At 41.4% G+C, this 16,424-nt stretch overlaps 1 protein-coding gene and 1 long non-coding RNA gene across 3 annotated transcripts; one reads left to right on the top strand and one right to left on the bottom strand.

Annotated features, from left to right (window-relative positions):
* Nucleotides 1-79: 79 nt before the first annotated feature.
* Nucleotides 80-599, top strand: LOC309698906. The gene is made up of 3 exons (XR_014274213.1): nt 80-312; nt 395-466; nt 572-599. It is a non-coding gene; the product is annotated as an uncharacterized lncRNA (long non-coding RNA).
* A 4,465-nt stretch (nt 600-5,064) lies between these two features.
* Nucleotides 5,065-16,208, bottom strand: dnai2b (dynein, axonemal, intermediate chain 2b). 2 transcript variants are annotated; one of them, XM_082522772.1, is made up of 13 exons: nt 16,155-16,208; nt 15,656-15,911; nt 13,974-14,135; nt 10,578-10,699; nt 9,046-9,188; nt 8,854-8,967; nt 8,631-8,770; nt 8,437-8,559; nt 6,400-6,623; nt 5,979-6,114; nt 5,753-5,899; nt 5,452-5,673; nt 5,065-5,373 (listed from the first exon to the last, which is right to left on the bottom strand). In XM_082522772.1, the coding sequence occupies exons 2-13, from the start codon at nt 15,836-15,838 to the stop codon at nt 5,311-5,313; spliced, it is 1,779 nt and encodes a 592-aa protein (XP_082378898.1). In that variant the 5' UTR covers nt 15,839-15,911; nt 16,155-16,208; the 3' UTR covers nt 5,065-5,310. The 2 variants fall into 2 exon arrangements, with proteins under 2 accessions (XP_082378898.1, XP_082378899.1); XM_082522773.1 differs by having other exon boundaries at nt 5,461-5,673.
* Nucleotides 16,209-16,424: the final 216 nt, after the last annotated feature.

The raw sequence follows: 16,424 nt of genomic DNA, 5'->3' as shown, positions 1-16,424 counted from the left end.
AGATTGTAATTTTTATCAAAACCTACAGTACCACCGTTATTTTCTTATTAAAATTCCTGTCTCTTTCAAAAATGTAAAAATATCAGCAAAAAACTATGCTCCCCGAGTCTCTTTGAAATAATTCCCTTCTCCTTAAATTATTCTTGTTCTTATGAATGTAACAAGTGTCACCTGGCAGTTTGCTGCTCTCTGCCAGGTGATTAGCAGAGGAGCTTTGAAAAGGTAGTGGGTGTGAGGGGTGAGGTTAGCGCTCTTCTGTGGGAAATTCCAGAGGTGATTAACTCACTCGGGTGCGAGTGGGTATATAGTTCGGTAAGAAACTTTTACCATTTTGTTTGGATCAATTATTATTGTAGGTGCCCATTTTTAATGCGTGTTGTTGGACTTTTTTTAGTTTCGAGTTTTAATGGAGGAATTGATCAAGGTCTAGATCGACTGCGCGCAGGGAAACCGATCAATATTGTAGGTATGTTGAGTGTTTGTTTTAAGTTTTGTGATTTTTGAATGGTTTAATAAAACTCATATTTTATTGGGTAACATTTTAATCGATAATGTTGTTTGTGTTTTTCAGCTGTTGTTGTGCTGTCTCTGCTGTCCTTTTTTTTATTTTTTATTTTTTTTATTCTCTTGATTGATTTGTAATTTTGTTTTGGTTAGTACGTCCAGCCGTAAAGGCGGTTAATGACTGAGAGTGAGTTGTGTAAGGGCGGAATAACCTTTCTTGTTTTAGTTTTTTTGTTTGTGCCACTTCCCTTTATGTCCCAGATTACAGGTCATGCATAGCGCTGATTCCCAACTGTGCTGAGACCCGAATTATGTGCAGTGCGTGCCCACGGGTAGATTAACTGCAGTGTCTGTAAACGGGGTGTGACGGTAGCAGCAGGGGCGGATCTAGAGAAATTTTCTTAGGGTGGCATGAGGGTGGCAAAGAAATCAAATGGGGTGGCAAAATCAAAGCCTTTTTTTTTTTTTTCAAACACATGTGCAGGTGGTTACATATGGTTAAAATAATTCAAATGCAGTAAGTATACACATTTTTCATATAAATACAGTCTATAACTTGATTATTGTCTGTAGCCCACATAATTACACACTTTAGTTACATAAAACATGTGAGTTTGGATCTTATGTACTGTATAGCCTGTATAATAAATAAATATGTAGCCCAATAAGTATAAAACCCAGAAAGCTACACAACATGGGGCGGTTCATTTACAAACACAAGTCTAACTTACATTTCACACAGTTTTTTGTTAGAAAACAATCACATTGTTACAGCTTAAATTACACAAAATGTCAGAAATCTGCACTGTCATGAACAAAAATTTAAACCTAATTTTTCACGATTTGTTGGATGAACCCACTGAGGTCTGAAATACAACCGGCCATTTTTGACTCCTTTTGAGTTTACGTTTGTATTTCACCCTCAAATTGTTTCATTTTATTTTTTCCCCTTGCCTCATTTGGTATCTTTCTTTTCAGCTCAACTGAATTTAGTTGTTTTTTTCACTGACATACTGCATTAGTATTACTGATCTGAAATCACATAAAGAACTTAAAATCCTAATAGTATTTCTTTACTGTTAAAAAAACAAAAAAAAAAACCCAAAAAAACCACAGCCACCTTGAGTAAATTTTTATAACTTGAAATGCAAATATAAAATGCACATTTTGGAAACATAAACAACAATTTATCTAAAAATGCAGCCAATAGACCTGCCGTTTTTTCTTTTTTTTAATTTTGTACAACCATTTAAAAATGTTACTAAAACTCAAATGAGAGAACAATCAGGTGTTGCAATAAGATGCCCCACAAATGTTGTGTGCCAGTGTAAAAAAAAAAAAAAAAAAAAAAAAAAAAAAAGACAGAGGAGAACAGCACAGGGATAAACCTGCAGGCCTGACAACAGGAGGTGTATCACTCCGCTGGTTTTCTACTTAGTGACAGTGTTTACGTTGCAAATGTGCCTCTGTGACATTCATTAGTGCCCTCACTGACACACAAAACAAAACAACGACTACACAACAGAACAACTACACAAGACAACACAACACACTAAGTATACACTCCACACTAAACGTCACAAATCTCCCACATCTAAAAACTCGCTCGCTCTCTCAGTCTCGCTGCCGTTACCGTCACTCCCAAAACTCTCCCCTCTTCCTAAACAACCAAATCCCACGTGTTGACTTTTTTTTTTAAAATTGGTCGACATGGTACATTTTTTTGTTTCCGTATTCCACTCTCCATGTTCCAGATCCTCCATTTGGAGAGTTGTCCATTTCTGTGAGTTCATCATAGGTCTGACAGATTAAAGACCTCACAGGAAAAGGTTGTTAACTCCACTTCATGGAAATGCATAGGTGTGTCGATTTTATCTTATATAACCGTGCTTATTAGAATTTTAGTTTAAAAATAAAGAAATAAAAAATAAACAGGAAACATGCTAGCTGACTAGTCTAAAATTAAGAAACACTCAGATAAATTAAATCTGAGAACTGTTTAATCTCAAAAACGCTAAACCAAAGCATTTATTTATCACATTCTTCAATAATGAATCATGATGCTGTGCATTACCTCACATGATCCATTGTCAACATTACAGGTTATATTCCAAATAGTCAACAACAAAGAAATATACTGAAAAAAAACCAATATAATACGAAAACATGTTACTACACAAGATGTGGGCATATTATTAAAATAAGCCAAATTAATAACCGAAAAACGAATAAACTGTGGCTGAAAGGTGTGGTGCTAGGGCGACCGTGGTTCAGGGAGTTGGGATGCTCATTACAGATGAGCAAGACACTTCACCTACCGCCTCCTGGTGTTGACCAGAGGGGCCGATGGTGCGATATGGCAGCCTCGCTTCTGTCAGTCTGCCCCAGGGCAGCTGTGGCTACAACTGTAGCTGCCTCCACCAGTGTGTGAATGTGAGAGTGAATGAATAGTGGAATTGTAACGCGCTTTGGGTGCCTAGAAAAGCGCTGTATAAATGCAATCCATTATTGTGCCATGCATTGTGAATGATGCATGCTGTTTGTAAAATTCATGACAACAAGGTCAATAAAAGTTCAAATTTAAAATAACAAAACAATAAAACATCGGGCTATTTTCTTCTGCTTATCTGAATTCGGGTCACAGGGACAGCAGCAGGAAGGACGTGACCTCTTTGTCACTGCCTCCTCCAACTTATCTACGGAAATGTTGAGTTGTTCCTACGCCAGCCAATAGGTTTCATTTCTCCAGCGTGTCCCAGGTCTACTCGGGGGGGCTCCTCCCGGTACTCTGGGATTTTGTCCAGAATAAGAAAGTGAAACTGACTATACAAAAGGAGTGAGTGTTCAGGTAAACTTGATCCACCTCACTGCTGTAAACTGTCTGCTGTACAGCCATTCTGGCTTCAGCTGTTTTGTATCAGAACATAGTTAATAATTACAGGTAAAATTTCAAACTCCCTATCTTAGCTAAGGTTCTTGACAGGCTGGTAAATAATTAACTTAAAAGTTATCTGGATGAAAATAGTATTTTATCTCCTCCACAGTACTGTAACTGCTTCCCTAAAACTTTTCAATGACGTCTATGAAGCAAGCTCTTTTTATTGATCTATAAAAAGCTTTTGACTTTTGATTCCAATCTTTTCTTTAAGTCACACATTGACCATATATTAAAGAAACTGAGGCCGAAGTTCGTGCTCTTTTTCAGAAACAGATCATGTTTCTCTTTTACCGTTGCTGCCACTGTTTTTTTTTTTTTTTTTTTGCCTCTCCTGGATTACGGTGACATAATTAAATGAATGCCTCTGCTCAGTCTCTTCATCTGTTGGAGTCTGTCTATCAAGGGGCATTAAGATTTATAACTGGCTCTAATCACCACTGTACTTTATATTCTCTGGCTGGTCCTCACTGGCCTTACGAATGATGGTTCATTGGTATCACTTTATCTATAAATCCATTTCTGGCTTACTGCCCTATTATTTATCAGAGCACATGTCACCTCGTTCCCAAGTTATCACAGTCACAAGACTGTCAGAAAACTTGACCTTGAGGTCGTGGTCATTGAGATTTGAACTTGTCCAAGAGGACACCAGACCATGCCATTTGATACCATACACCTACGGTATCAATTTGAAGCTCCTACGCCACTTGGTTCTGTGTCAGATTGGCGATCTACCCAGGGTTAACCCTTCCTTGCCCTGTGATAGCTGGTCCAGGAAAAGCAGAAGACAACTGATGGATGGATGGGTGGAGGGATGGAAACCACTTCAGTCTCAGGTTATCATATTCACAAACATGGTGACCTTGCCGGCCAGCCGGCTGCCCTGCAGGATGATGAAAATACCCCATCCTGTCTCACTGGTACAACATGAGCATGTAATTCAGTCACTGTCAACGTTGGCCAGGAAAAGCATTATGTTGAGATGGGTGGGGGCTGAGCCTCCCTCCATTTCTCTATGGAGGTCGCTCATCATTGAAGTTATGACTCTGATCAGGCTGGGACACTATATTGATGGGAGCTCCCGAATTTTTGTGGACAAATGGAAGAAACCACTGGAAGCACTGGGAGTAACCTGTAAACTGGATCCTAGTGGACAACAATTATGGACATAATGTTGTAATATTCTAGTGCTGTGTAGTGTTATTATTTTGGATGTGAACCAGTCTTGTATTTGTTGGGGGGGGGAGTTAAATAAAAGTTGAAAAAAAAAAAAGAAACGAAGTGCAGTCAGATATAAAAAGACTGAATGTGATAATGATCTGCAGGAAGTTGCGTATAGGATCAGAACTTGTAAACATAACAAGATGATTCTCCACCTGCCAAAGCTGAGACATATCCAAGTCTCAGGGTGTCCACAGCACTGGGTATGAGATGGTTTTCATGACTACATGTGGACTGTTCTCACTCTGATAAGCTTCAACAGCACCACTAAGTTAATTATTTAAAATCTGAGACTTCATTTCATGGAAATTTAGACAACCCATTAACACAGAAGACAGACAAAATATTATCAATACTGGTATAAAACAGTCCAACACACACAAAGTGCTCATTAAACAGATCACCATTTACTGAACTAAATGTAAAACGGTGACAGAATCTGCTTGAAAACAGCTGCTAACTTTAAAAAAGAAACGTGTTTTCCTTCATTCTTTGTCTTTTTGACCTTCTTCCACCTTCCATGGCATTTATTACACGGTTTAGCGGTGGAAATATTCGAATTCTGGTTCTCTTTCGACTTTTGACCGGGAGCTGCAAGCTTATGCTGCCATCTTCCTTACGTCCCCCTAGTGGTCTCCCGTTTTCCTTCATTCTGATGTTCCTTTTTGTTCTTCATCTTTCACATCTTTCTCTTCACATATATCTTTTTCCTGGAAAATAAATGACCAAAAAGCAGTCAGAACAGAGTTAAAGGAACCAAATGAAAAACTCTTCTTCTTCCTCCTAACCTTCATCACCTCGTCCTTCTTCTCCCTCCTCTTCACCTCTGCCTCCACCAGGCTGTAGAAATCACTTTCAGCTCTGACAATCAGTTGCTTGGGGTCCTCCTCTCCCTCCTCACGGCCCGCCTCCTCTTCTCTGCTCTGCTCCGAGCGACTCCTCTCCTTTAGACGCACCTCCCTCTGCCGTGCCTCCAGGATCTTCTCGCGTTTAGACTCCCGCTCAAACATCTGCAGAAGTGTTGAGAAACACAGCTGCTCATCATGCAGTCAGAAGACCTCAGCTCAGTTTGTCATTGTGTCTCCTTACAGCAGCCAGCAGACTCTTTTCATTCTTCTGTAGGTTCGACAGCCCAGAGCAGATCTCCAGCAGCGTAGCCTCACCCAGCTGAGAGCCACAGGCCACCAAGCGCCCGTTGTCCTGAACACTGAGGCTGTACAGAGAGTTGTCACACACCTGGAGCCCAAAACACACATTAACATCAGAAACAGCAAGAAACGGCAACATCAGCCAGCTGTAGGACACGTCGGAGCACCTTCAGACTCAGCGTGGGGTCGCTCTGTTTGAACAGGATGTCCCACACATCCAGCACGCCATCCATCTTCACTGTGAAGAAGACAGAGGGTCTGACTGGACTCCAGCAGGCATCTGTCAGGTACGACATCTGATACCTGTGTATCAAAGAGACAAAGAGAAAGATATAGCTGAGTCTGAGCAGGATGACCATCTGGAAGGAAGACCTGGAGGTCATAAGAAAAGATCAAAGAGCAACAATGCATCAATGTTGCATTAATGCTTTGTTGCATATTATTTTGTGAAACTTTATGGCATCATTGTGACAGCCAAGTGACGAAACATTTCTCCCACTGAAAACTCTACGTCCAGATGAACAGAATCAACTTTTGGGGAAGTTTGTTTTGAATTATTATCAGAGGTTTGCAATCACTGATTCCTACTTGGTACACATGATGGATGACTCTTTGATGTCCTCAGACCAAATGCGAGCAGTCCAGTCCCCGACAGTGAGGAAGTTTTTGGGGAAGAAAGGGTTTCTCTGCAGGGCGTAGATGGGTCCGTGGTGGCTGTCGTATGTACAGACAATCTTCTCAGCTGGGGTCTTCGCCTTCCTGTTACAGGAGATGACCAGGCCCTGCTCCGTCCCCACCATGAACTTAGTTGGCTGCAGAGACATCAATGACAGAGACTGAAACACCTAAAGCTGGTGAAGTCATGATCCTGGGAGGCTCACTTTAGGACAAAACATTGTGAGACAACAATGAGCCTCATGCTATACACTGTCTTAAAGAAGCAGCTCTCGCAACTCCACAGACAACTCTTTATTGCTCTGGGCAACTATTTGGGCATTATTGAAATGAACTTTTATTTAAATGGTCACCAGGACATAAATCCTGCATGTTTGAAGTCACCAGGCAAATATGGTTTTAAAAATTCTGAAAAGTTTGCCTACTATTCTTCTTCCAGCTGCACCCTTTAGGGGTCTCCACGGCAGGTCACCTGCCTCCATCTCCTCCTATCCCAGCGTCCTTGTCTGTCACACCAACCCTGTGCATGTTCTCAATCACTACATCCATGAACCTCCTCTGAGGTCTTTCTATTTTCCTCCTGCCTGGCAGCTCCATCTTCTTCATCCTTTGTCCAGATTTTTCACTCTCCCTCCTCTGCACATGTTCAAACCAGCCTATCTGACGCTGAGCTGTCCATCACAGTTCCTCTTTCAGGAGCTTATCATCTACTTTCTCAAAGTAATTATTTAAAGAGGTTTTAGTATCGGGAGTTATACTTCCACCACCATGTTTCCTGCAGCAGAAATGCCACGTAGATTTCCTGGAGTGTCTCTGTGCCATAATGTATCCAACACTATACAGCAGGTTGGTTAAAATCAAATGTTGTGAATTAGCTCCATAGAAATAAAGCTGAATTGAACTGAGCTAATAAAAGTATGACAGCACAGTGCTACAAAACATTTTCCTACAGTAGCAGATTCTACTAAAGATTTCTTAACTGAGCAATTAAAAAGAATGATTTGGAATATCTCTGAGTCTGAGTTGAAGAAAAATTAAACCACGTTGGCCCACAATCTTCAAGGAAAGCGCCTTAAGGCAACAGTTGTTGTGATTCGGCTCTATATAATTGAAACTGAATTGCAAGTTTATCTATATTGGCAGTTCATGACTGAACAAAGAAAATCCTGAAAGAAACCCATCTACTGCAGACCTGTAGATTTGGTCTGTAGTAGATTAGGTACCAATCCTCACATGTATAGTTTCCAAACAAACACAGACAGCAGATGAACATAACACACCACACTGAAGCTCCACACAGCATCATGTAGGCTATCAAAGTTGTGGTTTGTTCTACAGAGTGATGCTGCTGAACCCAAGCTGTTTCTACTGCCTGTTCTTCTGTACTCTGGGATTTTGTCCAGAATAAGAAAGTGAAACTGACTATACAAAAGGAGTGAGTGTTCAGGTAAACTTGATCCACCTCACTGCTGTAAACTGTCTGCTGTACAGCCATTCTGGCTTCAGCTGTTTTTACTCATGACTTTAGTCTGCTTCGAAGTTCAACTTTGAATTGGTAACTATCTACAGAGTGAACACATCCCACTGTCCAACCCTGAATGGATGCAACTATCTATGTATCAGAACATTTTCTATAATCAGCGAACAGATCTTCCTCTTTGTTTAAATGATAATAGGATTCCTCACATCATTTTAAATGTTATCATGGTGCAGGAAGTGGAGTGATCTGGACTGGATGTAACTAGGATCACCCTACACATAGCTCCATCACTGAAACCAAACTACCAGAATGAAGATATCCAGTGTGAAAGGCAGCAGGCAGCAGTGGGGATACTCACAAGTCCACTGTTGGAGCTTACCAAACAGAACCAAATGCATTCAGTAAGAATGATGAAGTTTAGCCACATTAGTAGAGAACTGTTAAATACTTAAAACGGAAACAGCTCTCACCATGGTGGGCTCAAACTCCAGAGATGTAGCCCCTAAAGCTTGGTCCAGGTTCCCCTCCCGGCTTGGGTCCAGGACTAGACACTCTGTGGGCTCAGCTAGCTTGCGGACATCCCACCACAAAACCTGACAGACAGACAGATAAAGGGTTATTTTAAAGGGTTTCAAAGGGTTTGCCAAACCATCTATCAGTCTACCTGTCCATCGGTGGAGGCAGAGAAGGCATCGGTTCCAGTCTTGGACTGCAGCCATATGATCTTGTACACTGGGTCTCTGTGGCTGTGCTCCAAAGAAGAAAACTCCACTGGCTGATTCCCTTTCCGGGTATCCCAGAACGCTAAACAAAACACACGTGTAGGTAAATAAACCTGGTAACAGAGAGAAGCTCACCTCTCTGACTATGTGTAGACCTGAACCCACCAATCTGTCCGTTATAGCTTCCCCCCACCAGAGTGTGGGAGTCTTTGGGGTTGTAGTCCAGACAGACAAGTGGAGACGTTGGCTTCAGCATCATCTCTGGTCTGTTCGGGTTTTCTGAAACAGAAAACATTGTGCAGTGAACATATTGATCCTGATGTGGTGTTAAGTCAATCTGTGGCCTCTCTGACCCACCAATGTCCCAGATGTAGGAGTCTAGGCTTATGTCTTTGGATGATTTCTGGAACTCAAGGCATGAGTAGGCGACCGCCAGCTTCCTGCCCCCATCAGGTTGCCAGGACAGGCTGGTGACAGTACGTTTGATCTCATTAGGATCTCTGAGGACACAGAAAGTACAACAATTACCAACCGGACTGCTGATTGGCCAAGGATCAGACAAGATGTGTGTGGGTTATAGGCCTAGCATGACATGCTGTGATTTTGACCCAGTGCATGTTTTTGATCTCTCTCCTGCTTTGTGTGCAGTTGTCTGTCCTCTGCATTTAGGCTGAGACAGCAGAGCTCATCATCATCATCGTTTATTTATATAGCACTTTATTAGTCCCACGTGTGGGACTAATAAAGGTTATCTTACCTTATGTCAACCCAGTGATTTATAACTGAGGACATAATAAGAGAAGTAGCAAAGTTAATGACAGTCATAATTTTTATGAAAATCATAATTATGACATCTGATCACTCAGGAATAATCAATTATGATATGCCCAAAAATCTGATCATGAAAATATGGCGATGGAAAAGGCTGATGAATAGGATGTTTGAGATAGAAATTAAAGTTACGGAATAATATTTCATAATGGTGGGCTGTTGTCATTTTAAACAAAAAGGTTTAGCTTTTGACAAAACAGGGCCACCTATTTAGACAACAGTTTATTGGGGGGCTGTGTGTGTGTGTGTGTGTGTGTGTGTGTGTGTGTGTGTGTGTGTGTGTGTGTGTGTGTGTGTTATATCACAATAAAAAGGGCATTTTTGGAACAATAGAGAGCTCTGAGGAAGGGGGGAGCTGGAGGCTGCATGCACCGCTGAAAGCATTGTTTTATTTGTGTTTGGAAAATCAGAATCAAAGTCAGACTTACACACGCTCCACCACAACACGAGGTGATTGTATCGGATCAAGGACCCCCCAAGAGAGTCAGATGTGTCTTCACACATCAGCCAGTGTGGGCAAAGATTAAATTCTCTCTGACTCACGGTGCCAACCCCGAGCTGGGGCTCTTCCCTGCTCCACCAATAAAGCCATTTAAAATAGAGGTGGCCCAACCCTTTACCAATGACTTTGATTATGATTTTCCTTTTTTGAATTAAACAAACACAAATAAATCAGAATCAGTGAGACTTTATTTATCCCCAAGGGGCAATTAACATACAACAGAGCAGCATGACGTTGAAAATAAGGACACACACACACACACACACACACACACACACACACACACACACACACACACACACACCTGAACAGGTGGCCCACCATTATGAATTATTATTCCATCATTTTAATTTCTATTTCAAACATCCTATACACCAGCCTATTCCATCACCATATTTTCACAAGTTTTGGGCATGTGATTATTGATTGTTACTGAGTTATGAAATATTATAATTTTATGATTTTCATAAAAAAATATGACTGTCATTCATTTTTATTACTTCTCTTATTGGAATCAGTCACTAGAGTGAAAATGTAACCCTTGTGTCAGCCATACCTGAAGATATTGACGGTCTTGGCTGATGGTGGCTCCTGAATTTCCTCCACCACCTCCTCATCCTCGAAACACTCCTGATAGATGTCCACAGCATTGTTCTGTCTGATGCAGTGCTCCATGACCTGGACAACATCATACCATTAGAATGAGATCATAGAATGAGCCAGAAACACTCACTGATCGGTTTATTGGTTTGTCACTATCATCATACACAGACATTCAACTAATCAAATCCCAAATGTCACAGTCTGTTATGTACTCTTCTGCTGTGCAAGGCAAAATCCAGGGGTGAGGCTGTGGGTTCAAGGGACAGTTCTGGGGAAGACTGGCCAGCATGGCTGGTAGTCATTTTCTAATCATGCCCCACCTACTTCAGTAGCAAGCTGGGGCCAGGAGACGAGAGCTGCGAACCTCCTTGTACTGCAACAATTTGTGAAGGGGCTCCCGGCAGGAACAGCGGAGTGGGTCCACTGATATCGGTACGTGGGCCTCAAACTTTCTATAACACTGGCCAAAGACCAGTGGAAATTAAACAAAGGGGCAAAATATATACACTAAAGGCTGCGAAAGGCTTCTGCGTAAGGCACACCTTGATTTTGGGAACAGATTGGTGCATGATGTCTGTGCTGCGCTCAGTGGTGACATGAGGTCATCCAACACTGACCATTGGAAGGAGGAAACAACTGGGCCTTTACTGATTTTGCCGGTTCCTGTAATTTGCTCCATAGAAGAATTTTCACCAGAGAAGTCCCATGACGATACTCTACGCTCAGATTTTGACCAAGTGATAAAAATTAATGGTGCGTCCTGACAAAGCACTAACATTTTGTGATTATCAGGGATAGATTATACCAACTGAATTGTAAGGCTTGCACAGAGCAAGCACACTCCCACTTGATGGTGCCAAAAAGCTGGTGGGAAATTATTTTCCCACTACTGTATAGCTCTGTGTAAATAATCATTCTGTATATACAATAATTTTTAATCCTACAACTGTTTATAACCTGCATAGTTCACATTTCTGTATAACTGTATATCTCAGATTTCTGTAGAGTTTTTTTTATTTCATATTCTGTATAGTTTTTTTCATATTTATATCCTGTTCATATCCTGTACATAGCTTGTACTCACTACAGCCTGTACATACTTATAGTTATAGAATATTCATAACATACTTCATACCATGTACATTATAACATACCATAATAGACCCATTTCTGTAATATACTTACATATCTATATTACTGCTAATATATATTGTAATATATCTATATTATGGCTAAAGCACTTCTGGATGGATGCAAACTGCATTTCGTTGCCCTGTACCTGTGACATGTGCAATGACAATAAAGTTGAATTCTATTCTATTTTCCAGGTGGCTCATTACTAGACTTGTAGTCAAGACCGCCTAAACCAAGACCAAGACCATAGGGTATCGAGACCAAGACAAGACCAAGACCAAGACAGACCGAGTCAAGACCAAGACAAAGTCGAGACGAGACAGAGACAAAAAAAGTCTTTAAACTGCAGCCAGATGCTGCTTCGTTTACGGGTGTCAGGCATATTTATGTGTTTTTGCGATGCACTCGCACAGTCCTCCTCACCGCTGTCTACTGTCTCACTCACTTACTGAGAGGACAGACACACGCTCCACTTGACTGTCGCGTCTCTCACCCTCTCTGCAAAGCACTCTCTAAGCACAGCTCTTAGAGCTGATGCTTTTGCGCATGACACATTATCGAACGTTACGTTGTGTGTCATGGATACTGTTGACTCCAAGTCTCCCGACCACTATGTCGATCTGAGACAGCAAGACCGAGACAGCGAGACCAAGACAAGACCGAGGGATCCGAGACCAAGACAAGACCAAGACCACGTAAAAGTGGTCTCTAGACATCCAACTCTACTCATTACAAACCAATGACTGGTTACATGGGATATGAAAAAAAACTTCCTGCCCGGAATATCTGCTGGTAAACCAGCCAGCCATTCTGAGAGCATCTTTGCACCTTACTATTAATGAAGGTTTCATTTGAGCACATTGGCATGGACCCCGTCAAACCATTTCAGTAGAGTTCATGTGGGTATTGCTTTGTACTAGTTCTGGTGGATTATGCAATGCAATATCCCAAAGCACTGACCATTTCTGCCAGAGTGTGGCGCAAGCGCTGTTTCAGACTCATCTCCTGAGACAGCATCCCGAAAGACATACAAGGGCACTTTGTCCATGTCTCGCACAATAAAAAAAAATAAAATTCCTGTACGAATTAGTTTACGAAAAAGACTTATTTGAAAGCTTAATCACAAGGATGAAAGCAATTGGGATCCCAGGTTAGACCATCTGTTGTTCAGATTGTACAGACTGCCCCAGGGCTCCACAGGATTTTCTCCCTTTGAGTTGCTGTTTGACAGGAAGTCTCAGGAAGTGTTGGACCCAATTAAGGAAAACTGGGAAGAAGGTCCATGCCCAGGAAAAAATTAAATTCAATATGTTCTAGACCCAGGGACGGTTCTAGGGGTAGGGCCACAGAGGCACTGGCCCAAGCTGAAATGTGATTGGCCCCCTGAAGTGCCCCTTTCCTGTCACTAATCTGTCCTTTGGACAAAAACGACAATCACATTACAGGTGGATATAAATCCAAGTCCAAACACCAGTGGCGCTCATAAGCCAAATAGGAATTTCCAGCAATGTTTAGAAGGAGAAGAAAATTTGAACAATCCGGTGGGAAAAGTTTTTCAACCGACAACTGATTTGAGTGTATGTTGAGGAGTTTGTTGGTAAGCGCAGATCAGTCTGTGCATGATTTCTTTGCTCTGCCTAACAAAAAGTCTGTGCCTATGCGAATATATCGCCTATCATCAGTTACTGGACTGATGATAGTTGGAAAATTTTTACATATCGCCCAACCTGTGTAACTGAACAGGAAAAAGTTAAAGGCGGGACAACAAGTCTCATTGATTAAAAATTAAATTACATTATTAGGCACTATTACATTATTAGAATATAAAAATTGTTAAACAAAAATGAATAAACAACAATAAAGTGTTTTAAACACAACAATAACTTAATTTTATACAATTATTTAATTTGAGTTTTGCTTTAGAGTTTAAAGGTTTTTCATCGAAATGCATTTACCACTTGAGTAATAATTCCAACAAAAGGTTTCTACTTTTATCTGTTTGTTACAGTGGGCTACACAACATCCATAAACAACATGCATCCATTCAATATCGATCCAGCCAACCAACATGCATTAACCTAAACATCCATAAAGCCAGCAACTGGCCCGCTAACATTCATTTACCCAACCAACATGCATCAACCCAAACATCCATCCAACCAACGTGCATAATAGTAAGACTGCGGTAGACTGCTGTGATTCATTTGAAACTTACGCTGCCCAGCTGCAGAACACTGTTGATGAAGCTCTCGTCCTTTTCCACCTTCTTTCTTACACGGATCGTTTGTTCCATCTCAGCAGGATTGATGTCTTTGGGCCATCCCCCCTCCATGTGGTTTATTCCACAGCTTGTGGTCTCAAAGCGCTCTGTGTTCACCTGAAAACAACAAGTAACACCTGAGCTTCACACAGACAGGTAATTCACATGGTGTACTGTTGCCCAGTAGGTAAAGCAGGTCACTAATCAGAAGATTGGTTGTTCAATCCCAGGCTACTCCAGGCTGCATCTCTTGGGCAAGATACTTAACCCTGAATTGCTTTCTGATGTGTTCATTGCATGTGAACATCTTTAGATGTTAGATTAAAAAAAATAAAATAAAAGGTGCTTTTATGAATCTGTGAATGAGACATATTGCATATATAAGAACCAGTCCATTTACTGTGTATATAATTTCAACCCATCTGGCAATCCAGTTCAAGATGTGTGTATGTGATCAGTTACTGCAGACTCACACTCGTAACACTCATTTTAGTTATTCTCAAGAGTGGTTGGAGCACTCCAACTGTTCCATAATAGCCCAGTACTAACAAGATAACTCTAGACTATTCACATTTCTCTGTGTAAAGAAGGATAATCTGACAGTGTCCACAATTAATAAATAATTTCTAAAACTCATCAATAGCCTGAGATGTTTTCAGAAAAATAGAACATCTCCATTTTTACAACCTACAAAGAAACACTGCAGTAGAAAATGAGAGAAAACCATCAGCATTGTGCTCACAGTCTATGATGGGGCAGGAAATTAATTCTCCCAAGGGGCCACATAACAAACTGGGACTGGGAAGTTCTGGCTGATCACGGTAACATATTGTGGTCTTGTACCTCTATTCAAACTTTTTGGAATGAAGTAATAAGTGACTTCTTTAAAGTTTTGTTTCCTGCTGCTGCTCGTGCGCTGGTAAAAAAAAAAAAAAAACCCAAAACAACCCAAAGGCCCACCTCAGTGCATGCTTGTTGCTTATAGAAAACAACCCTACAGTTCGTCCTGGCTGTCTTACAAAGACAAACAACAAAAACAAAACAAAAAATTAAGCAACATTTTAACAAATAGCTCCAACCCCCCCTCAAATGCACTTGATAAAAGTGAAGAAAAACATATCTTCACTAATATTATAGTGATTTTTCTATGTCACTCCTCCAGTCCTACTCCTGTCAAAGTACCCTTGGGCAAGATTCTGAACCCTGAGTCGATGCATCGCTCGAGAGTGAGTGTGTAAGTGAATTGATCATGCCCTTTATTTAATGTGCATGAATAGCTATAAAGTAGTGCTTAGGCTTAGATGAACATGCTGCATGAATGCGTGACTGCGAGGCAGACACTTGTAGCAGGAAGCGCTCTGAATGTTCAAACTGAGTAGAAGGAATGCCAGTCCACTTAACATGGATAATAAAGTACTGGAGGAGTTCAAAGCTCTCACCTGCTGTACAGCACCAGTAGTCAAAAGCACAGCTCCCTCTGAAATCAACTTTTTATTATTAAACTATATGTATTAAACTTTAAGTGTTACGGCTTCGCTTGGAAATCAAACGCACACTTGAGACAGTAGGTAAAAATGAGCTAAAGCTGGTTTGCACGCGTGTGGCTGCAGGTCATGTGTCGCTGGGATGAGGCTCACCTGGTGCTCTGACGTCTCCCAACATGCCTGCACCGCCTGGTCCCGGGGGCTCTTCTGGATGAAGCTGAGGGTCAGGCTCGGGTCCGGGGGGAGATCCAGCAGCAGCTCAGCAGGCCGATCAGAAAACAGACACTGACGGCCGAACTCGCTGCGGAGCTTCGAGTAAACATGAACGATCTCCATACTGCCGCTAAAACACCGAGAACTCACCGAAGAGCCAGCTCCAATCGTCCGTTACAGTAACCTCAACTTGGGTCTGTAAACCGGAAACAAACTCGGTTCAGTTTGTTGTTTCCTAGCAACGCTGTGAAAAAGACAGCATCCTAGCAACAAGGACAGGGGTGGGAAATATACAGTATACAGAAGTGCAAATAATTCGTTACTGTACTTAAGTAGAATTTTAAAAATATCTGTAATTTAATTGAGTATTGAGGGTTTTTTTCTGAATACTTTTACTCCATATATTTTTAAGCAAATATCTGTACTTTCTGCTCCTTACGTTTTCAATAAAGCCTCTTTTGTTCTAACGCAGGGGTGTCCAACTCCAGGCCAGTGTCCTGTAGGTCAACACACCTGAATCAAATGATTAGTTCATTACAGGCCTCTGGAGAACTTCAAGACATGTTGAGGAGGCAATGTAGCCAGTAATTCAGCTGTGTTGGATCCAGGACACGTCTAAAACCTGCACGAAACCGGCCCTTGAGGACTGGAGTTGGACGCACGATCTGATATCGTCGTGTTGGTGTTGTTCCCAGATCAAAATAGTAAA

This window comes from Aulonocara stuartgranti, assembly GCF_965226115.1.
Source record: "Aulonocara stuartgranti genome assembly, chromosome: 22".
Lineage (NCBI taxonomy): Eukaryota > Metazoa > Chordata > Actinopteri > Cichliformes > Cichlidae > Aulonocara > Aulonocara stuartgranti.
Note: the sequence above shows the minus strand (reverse complement) of the source record. Positions and strands in the feature narration are given on the sequence as shown.

Coding starts and splice junctions, on each gene's coding strand:
- dnai2b (XM_082522772.1), bottom strand. CDS start 15,838: ATGGAGATCGTTCATGTTTACTCGAAGCTCCGCAGCGAGTTCGGCCGT. Junction 8,968..9,045: donor CTCCTACATCTGGGACATTG/GTGGGTCAGAGA, acceptor TTTCTGTTTCAG/AAAACCCGAACAGACCAGAG. Junction 5,674..5,752: donor AAAAGAGTCTGCTGGCTGCT/GTAAGGAGACAC, acceptor ACACTTCTGCAG/ATGTTTGAGCGGGAGTCTAA.